Source organism: Carcharodon carcharias, chromosome 6 (assembly GCF_017639515.1).
Source record: "Carcharodon carcharias isolate sCarCar2 chromosome 6, sCarCar2.pri, whole genome shotgun sequence".
Classification (NCBI taxonomy): Eukaryota; Metazoa; Chordata; class Chondrichthyes; order Lamniformes; family Lamnidae; genus Carcharodon; species Carcharodon carcharias.
The window spans coordinates 90,523,456-90,532,538 of record NC_054472.1 but is presented as its reverse complement, the minus strand read 5'-3'; the positions used below and the strand labels follow the sequence as shown (position 1 = coordinate 90,532,538).

The 9,083-nt window shown below is 39.2% G+C and overlaps 1 protein-coding gene across 2 annotated transcripts in view; it reads right to left on the bottom strand.

Annotated features, from left to right (window-relative positions):
• Positions 1 to 7,391: 7,391 nt before the first annotated feature.
• Positions 7,392 to 9,083, bottom strand: part of armc1 (armadillo repeat containing 1) — a 31,828-nt gene continuing 30,136 nt past the window's right edge. For both annotated transcript variants that reach the window (XM_041190139.1, XM_041190140.1), the window contains one exon: positions 7,392 to 8,570. In XM_041190139.1, the coding sequence (XP_041046073.1) occupies positions 8,379 to 8,570 (192 nt within the window). In that variant the 3' untranslated portion in view covers positions 7,392 to 8,378. The remainder of the gene's footprint in view (positions 8,571 to 9,083) is intronic.

Genomic DNA, 9,083 nt, shown 5'->3' with positions numbered 1-9,083 from the left:
AAAGACTTTAACTTGTGGGCAACGCATGGTTCCAAGCTCTGGTTTTATGGGGGCCAGCTAGTACTGGTGCCTACTGCCTCAGATCAAACTAGTTTTGAAGTGTGAGCTTCAAACTGCCCCTTATTTGAATACGAACAAGAGCTACTTCAGACATGGGCCTCTGATGCACATTTTTAATCCTTCGCCAATACGGCAGCTGAATCACTTCTGACCTGAAATATGTGTACATCACATACCCAGCATACTATTTAGTAGGCCACTCAGTGCCTGGAAATTGGGCGCTGCATGGACAAACTTACAGAGCACCATCTGTTGAATAAGGCAGTAAACTAAAAACCTGTTTGCCAGTCTTATAAATGTAAAAGCTTCTCTGGTACTGTTCAACGAACCTGTGCAGAAGACTAAATGGCTCATCAAGGTTGTTCCATAGATACGATCAGTCAAATGGCCTCTTTCTGCACTGTGAAGTTTCTAGTGTATGTGCTTTATTAGTCTTCAGGAGACTGCATCAACTCACATCAGTTGATACAGCAATGTGTCACCTACCTTCATTAATTCAAGGTGTCCTTGAAACTCAAACTTGTCCAGTTCCTTTTTGAAGGATTAAATATTAGTTTTAACCTTTGGTAACAAGCAATAATTGTGTAGACATGGATGTGGCACAAACATGCTGTATTCATATATCTAGATTTTGAGAGGCAAATTTGACCTGTAGGTAAGGATTTTATCCAGTTGTCACTATGGAGACTCGAGTGAGGCATTAAATACATTAATAATCTTCTGAAGGTGGTGAAGAATTTAATACATTAATAGTATTAATCTTTTTGTTATACAGTTGATTTTCCAGGCAACTTTTCTTGGTGGAAACATTGAACTTTATTTACAAGACAGCAGCAGCTACATTTGTGCATCTAACTCTACAACTAAAGAAGAACTCCCTCCTAGAGGCTCCCCGTGCTGCTAACTCATTGGTTTACACAGATAATGTGAACTTATAGCACAGGATTATTCTTAAAGCTACAGTCCTATGTCTATCAGTCCTACGTTTACCAGAATTATAATTACTACATTCCTCCCCCTTTGACTTTTCCATACATTTTGTATTTACAAGGATATTTATCTCATGACATTATGATATTTACACAGGTCTAGAAATTACAAGTTCAGCCTTTCAGGTGGTTTCCTGATCTGTGTACAGCACCATAGCCCTACGACTTGCGATTCTTTGGCAGGAATCACATTCTCTGGAACCGCAACTCATTAGACCCAGGCAGTTCAGTGTGTTCCACTCTGACAGAAACAAACATTGGACATATCTATCCTTGGTTGAGCAATTTCAACAGGAACCATAGGGTCAGCAATGGTTACTGGTGGAACATCATTTTGTTGGGGTATCTCCTTTCTTCTTAAATGATCCACATGCTTATAGGTGATCCGGCCCTCCACTTCCACATGGTATGATAATGGTCCAGTCACAGAGCTTAATTCACCAGGTAATCACTTTGGTCCTCAGCTGGAATTCCTTACATATACTGCTTCTCCAACAGTAAATTGTAATTCACAACTATGCAAATCATGAGTCACTTTTTGGTTCCCTTGACTTTTCTCCGCCTTACCCTCCAAATTGGGAAGTATCAGGTTCAGTCTTGTTTCAGTCAGGTGCTTCATCAGTAATTCTACACCTGCCACTGTTTGGGGGGCTGTTCTGTAGTGAAATAGGAAATGCAAAAGTTTAGTTTCTAACAATTCACCTGTTAACTTTATCATTCCCACTTTTTGTTGTCTTTTTGGAACCTTTTTTGACGTCTTCTTTCTGCCAGAGTTTAGTCTCGGTCTTTTTTGTATTCACTATCGACCAGACTTCTCTCAGGTGAAATCTCAACTTGTCTTAGTTCAGTAGTTGAGCTCCACATGGCTTCATTATCTACCAACATCTTGGAAAGTTCCATGACTTTGCTTTCAAAGCCTCTAGCTTCATTCAGCTGGTTCTTCAGCTCTTCTGTCTCCTTCTGGTGGCTTCCTCCTGGAATCTTCAACATTGCTGCATCTTCTTTGCCAACTAGTCCTTCAGTTTGTTCAGAGTGGTGTTAAATTCTTCCTGTTTCTCTTTGTAATTTTCCCAGAGGCACAAACTTTGACCCAAGGGATCCTTGTAGTGTGTGAAGGTCTTTCAACAGGTTTTCTTTTTCTTTGTGAAGCTCACTTGCTCCATCTTGAATTCTGTCATTCGGCGGAGTTTCCTTAAGTTTCTTCTGCTTTTCTTCATTATCGTTGTTTAAGATAGTCATCATTTCTTCAAGTTGCTGAATAGCCACACATTCCTTTTTCATCCAGTTCGGGTCCTTGGGCTCTCCAGGTTCTTTCTGAAGTGCCTTGCCTTGTTCCTTTTCCAACTCAGGGACTCTTCCAGCTTCCTTTTGAAATCTTGCTGGCCAGTCGAGGTTAATTTCCCTCAACCAATTTCAACCTTGAAGACGTGGTCCTCTGCCTTCTAATACCATCACTGGTAGTTGTGCTGGTTGGTGTTTATAATAAACAGATACTCTGGTGCTACCTTTTACCTGGATTTCTTTGCTTGTGTACGTTTTCAACTTGTCAAAGGTTTGTTCCAAATTTAATTGTTAAGCACTTTTATTTAAATATCTGAAAGTCTGTTCCCCTACTACAGTGGTAGAAGCACCAATGTCTACTTCCATTTTTAAGGGTTTACCATTCACTTGTAATGTGACAGTAATTGACCCTGTCTTCCCAGCTTTCATGTGTTAAATGTCAGAATTGGTGTTTCTGGCTCTTCTACACTATATACTTCATTGGACTTTTTTTGCCTGGAACCTGTTTTAATCTCGCTTTGCAATGTTTCAATATGTGCCCTCTTTTGTGACAAAAATAACACTCGAACTTTTTAAATTGCCAATCATTAAGAGTATGCTTTTTCCACATCAATGAAAATTAGTTTCCAAAGTTGCTGCTAAGGTGTTTCTTCTATATTTTTGGTTAGCGGGGGCTGTTTCCTGCTTTGCAGCAGAGTCCTGCCTTTTTGCACCAACTTCGGCTGACTGTTCCCACCCAACTAGGAAAACTGTACCATTTTGCGCACCTTGAATTGCTTGTGAATCCCTTACAATGCTTTCTAAAAATCGAGATCCACTTCAGTCAGCAATCTTCACCGAATAGCATTCTCTTGCACGCCACAGAGCAGACGATCACTGAGCATATCATTCAGGGTTTCACTGAAATCACAGTATTCCATTAATTTAATTGTTTTAATTCAAATAATTGTTTTAATTTCAACACTTAGGTAGCAATGGTCTCCCCCGGGGCCCTATTCCGTGAATTGAACCTGAACCTCTGCATTGTGACTGAGGGCTTGGTTTGGAAATGTCCCTTAACCAGGTTTACTAACTCACTGAAGGTCTTCAAATCTGAGGCACCAGGGGCCATCAAGCTTTGAATTAAACTGTAGGTCTTGCTCCTACAAATACTCAGGAGAATCACTCTCTTTTCCTCCCCTGTGATTTAGCCATTCACCACTAGATCTGGCTGGATTACATTAAAGAACTATCAGATCCTGCTCTAGTCTGCTAAAACTGTTCACTATTCCTGGGTCATCCTGGCCTGCAAAGGTAACCCTTAGCTGCTATACTTTACTGCAAGCTGACTTCTTAAACCCCATTCCCCAGTCTCCTCCACCCTCACTTCTAATAAGTGCGAGCAGTATAGTTTAAAATACACAGGGACAGCATGCAAATTTGGCCTCAAAACCTCAAAAAGAGCCCACAAAAAAATCAAAGATGGGGCAAAAAAAAAATTCAAAATATTGAAAGGAAGATCACTCTCGTACATACACTAAACTTTTGAGTCTGGAACCCTGAAACCCAGAAAGTAATTGTCCAGAAGTTTTTCAGTCAGCGCCACATTTCTCCGATTTGCTGTGCTGCACTGCAACAGCCCTGGACCCCTGAATTGATGCTAAGGTAGCTTCTAACTTTGCAGTGTTTTTGCTCCTTACTCTGTGTATCTAATGTATCCTGTGTTGGACCCTCTCCGTGAATCTGTGCACACTCACAACTGGGTGGCTATGCTGTGGTACTGCTTCAGCACCTTTTTGAATTGCCCTCCTCTCCAAAGTCTGGGCAATTTGTTATTCGTTATTTTCATTTGTGAGCTGCTGATAATGCTGTCTCTCTCTCTCCACCTCCCCCCACCACTGGTTTGTTGTTGGGGCCTTGTAAATTACAGTAAATTAAATTAACATCAGCTGTCAGTCCTCCACCACACACCTACCTCCCCGCCCCCCCGCACCCCCCCCCCATCCCCGCAACCAACCCTGTGACAATGTGAGAGGAGAGCACATTCTTTGTAATTTTGAATGTTTGTGTTTCTGTGCAGGGTAGCCCACAACAAAATTAAGCTTGGCAGTTTTTTTTCAACCCCTCAAAAAATTTTGATCTCTGGCAAACAGCTCATGGACATCATTGTCACCAAGACCATCCAATCAGCAGCCTCTGCCCTTTCCCTCCCTTCCACTAGCATATCAAATCAAATTTTTCGTGAAGATCCCCACCCTTGTCCTAAACTTGCATCTTTCTCTAGTTTCTTCCCTAATTACCTGTTTGAGCTCATCTTATACATGGGAGATACTTCACGCTCCCTCAACCCTATCCCTAATAAACTAGGAGCCGGGGGGTGGGGAGAATTATGTTCATATGTTGGCTGATATTGTTAATAGCTCTCTCTTCAGGTGTTGTCCCTCCCTCATTTAAATCTGCTTTTATCAACTTACAACTCCAACAACCATCCTAGATTATATTGTCCTTGCAAACTACTGTCCCATCTCCAACCTCCTGTTCCTCTCCAGAGTCCTTGAACATGCTGTCACCTCCAAAATCCATGCCCTTCTTTCCCACAGCTTCATGTTTGAATCCTTCTAATCAGGTTGTGGCCTTTGCCAGAGTAGCTAACAGCTCTTACAAAGTCACAAATGACATCTTACATGACTATAATAAAGTTAAACTATAATTCCTTGTCCTTCTTGACCCATCTACATACACAATCCTCTTGCATTGCCTCTCAATATCAGCCAGTTGGGTTGGACTGCCTTTGACCAGTTCCATTTTGATCCTTCTATTTGTACCCAGATTATCACTTGCAATGGTTCCTCTTCGTTACATCTGGTGCCGCCCAAGGAACAACCCTATTTACATGCTGCCACTTGGTGACATAATCTGAAAGCCAAGCATTAGTCTTCACTTGTACGCTGACAACACCCAGGTCTATTTCATCACTCCTCTCAACTCCTCCACTGTTGCTAAATTATATGATTGCTTATCCAACGTCCAGTCCTGAATGAACAAAAATTTCCTCCAATTAAATGTTAGAAAGACTGAAGTTAATTTCTTCAGTCCCGGCTCCTAGCTACCAACTTCACCCCCCCTCCCTGGTAAATGTATGAGACTGAACCAATCAGTTCACAACCTTGGTGTCATACTTAATCCATAGATGAGCTGTCAACCATAGATCTGTGCCATCATTCAGACTGCCAAATTCCACCTCAGACACATCGCCTTACTTCACCCCTGCCTCAGTTCATCTGCTGCTGAAACCCTTGAGTTAACTATTCTAATTGTGGTCTCCCATATTCTATCCTCCCTAAAAATGTCATCCCCAAAACTCTGCTGCCCATGGCCTTATTCAAACCAAATCTTTCACTCATCATCCCTGTGCTTGCTGACCTATATTGGCTACCTGACAAACACCTTGATTTTTGAAATTCTCATCCTTGTTTTCAAATCCCTCCATGGCTTCATCCAATTCCCTCTGTAATCTCCTGCATCACAAACTTCCAAGATATCTGCACTCATTTAATTCTGGACAGTAGAACATCCCCAATTTCAGATGCTCACCATTGGTGGCTGTGCCTTCAGCTGCCCAGGTTCCAAGCTGTAGAATTATTTCCCTAAATATCTCTGCCTTTAAGACATTCCTTCAAACCTAACTCTTTGACAAAGCTTTTGGACATCTACCCAGTATCTCATATGGCTCAGTGTTAAATTGATTGATTGATAATGCTCCTACGAAACTTCTTGGAATGCTTTGTTACATTAAAGGTGCTATATAAATACAAGTTATTGTTGTTGTTAACAGCTATACATAAGGTAGCATTAATGTCATACATTCAAATTTAAACATGCAGAGCAAGACTATCAATGTTGTGGAAAATGCCATTGGCAGCTATACCACTTAGAAGTGTTTTCTCCCACTTGCAGTTTGATGCAAAATTACACAGATCATAGCTCATAACGCACAAGCTGAGATCATGTTTACACAAGAACCCTGGGCCCATACAACTTTTATCTGTCCCCTCTTCTCTCAAAGGTATTGCAATAATACTGATAGCAAAACTACAGAACAGTAAATTTAATGGAACTGATCAATTTTGAAATCACACTTAAAAACACAAGCATATAATGTTTTACCTTCTTTGAAAACACTTCACCTTTACAAGAATGAAGCATATTCAAATTGACAGGCCAGCTGTTATATGCTGGGAATATCAACACTCTACTGTGAGAAAAAATGAAATGTCAATTTGCATTTCTCAAGTAGTATTACTGATCTATGTTAAGTCATCATGAGTACAGAATACAGTTTAATTCTTCAAATTGTTCTAAAAGAGCTCTAAACAAGCTCAACAAATAAGTCAGTAAACACTTCTCAATGTCAATGCAGAGCCACCAAATTAGCTAGCAACACATTAAGAACAAAACATTACAACTGCAAACATCTTGTCAACTTTAAACTAAATCTCACTTCATTCTTACATTAAAAAAATAAAATGCAGATTATGGAGATCAGTATTAATCCATACCACAAATGCAAAAATAATGAGTGCATCTTGCTGTAAAACAATCAGCAATAGAAACAGAACAATTTCAAGTAGTAGAACAGAAATTATTTGCATGGAAATGGATTGTCTCTTAACTTGATAACAAGGGTGCCAGCTCGGTTATTTAAAATAGATTTTTTAAAAAATCGATGATTTTGAATTGCATAATTCTTTTTACACCAACAAAATTAAAAATGAATGTAAGATTGCAACTAAAGCCAAATTGCAAGCAACATTCAAAATCTGAGTTACAAAATGTTGATCATTTTCCTCCCGCAGTCGATGAACAAATATCTTTAATGTGTGGTGCATTACCAGACCAACTGATCTGTATCAGGTAGAAATGCAGATAATCTTTCATTTACATGTGATTTGCGAGGCTGAACATGACAATACCAATCATAATCCGCTTGCAGGGTTTCATGTATAATTGAGTTATTGTTCCTAAAAATGTACCAGAAAATGTGACATAATACAAAGAAACACATCTTTTAAAATGTGGAAATGTAGTCCATATACATATGTTTAATGGAAAATGTAGTTACAGGGATAAACGCATTGGTGGAATAACATACAGGCTATTGGCACAAACTAAATGTTAGTTACATGAATGTAAATTAGTAACAACAAAGATTTATGCTGGATACTATACATACCTATCACTTCAAACAAACATTTGAATTTCAAAAACTATGGTTTTAATACATGTCTGACAATAAAATAAAATCATTGCATTGTAACATCAAGACATATTACTCAAAGTGCAGTTAATGAGCTTTTGACAGATTCATTTAAATGTTGCAAAACCAGGTTAGAAGGCAACATGTCAGTTCATTTACTGTACACTATAAGTAGGGTGCAACTTTTTAGTACAGAAATGGTTGAATATTAATAAGTTACAAGGACAAATTTCACTGAGCATCATGAATTTTGGCAGATGGAAAACAGAAATAGAAAGGCATTTACGATAAAGGCTTTAGAATTTGAACAAAAAATGTAAGGCAAGTGTATGCAACCATTGAGGTCTTAAGCAAACTGCAAATATTTGCAAATGTCATTGCAATGTGTAACATCAAAAAAAGCATAATTCATGCACAATATTCCTTATATTAACATAACTCAAAGAGGTCTTCTGTACAATATTCAAGGTGGGTACCCTACGTAGGATGCTGCAGAAGAATCCATCCAAACTCTGGTTGTTTAAGCTTCACTTTTCATGTCATTTGGTATTGATGAGGACCCGTTGGAGGAAAATAATAAACACATGATTGTGAGGCAATTTAATGATAAAGGCAGTAGGGATCTCTTCTATTGCTGATGGCTTAACTTCTCATTTAAGTGAAAATGCAGTATACTTAAAGCCTCCATAAACTGTAATAGTTTTCGCATTACTGCAAATTGCACTTGACAATTCACCACAACAACGGGAAAAAGGTCTCCCTGTTTCCACAGTCCTACTCATACCCAAGTTTGGTGCAGCTACAACCACTTGTCACCAATAAAATGACCTTGATAAAAAGTTTGCTGCTGTACTGAACCAGCCGCCACCAACTTCTTGCTTACTCCCAACACGGGACACAGCATTGTCACCATCTTTCGCTGGACTTTCATCTTCAGGTAAATAGTCTGGTAATTCTGTGTTTTCCTCAACTTCGACCGGTGTACCTTGGAACGGAATCAGCATCTGGGGAAGGAGGGGAAACATTTCCTTCAGTTGTTCTTAATGTATTCTTTTAAAATATAATAAATATTTCACTAGGAATGGCAATAAGATATGATGCCAATAAAACACAGCAATCAGATAATTTATTTCAACTCTTTCATAAAGCTTATGTTCCAGTGTAAGATTTTGCAAATGTGGCATTATTTTGCTAAAATACAATTAGCATAATTATAGCCCCATTGCTGCCCCAAGCACTTATGACAGAAATGGATGATCTAGACTTAAATCCATCACTTTTGTTTGAACACCACTCTTGCTCGATAATGGACGAGCACAAAATGCAAAACACAATAAATAGGGAAATCACCTGCAATTTCCCAGCACCACCACCTTCAAAAAAAAGTGAAAGCTGGCACAGAAAATACTGGAAATGCACATGTGAAGCAATAGGGATCATTGTTAAGAATAATGCTCGTCAAAATATATAAACAACCTGGGCTTGAGTATAAGAAGTATACATTCAAAGTTTGCAGC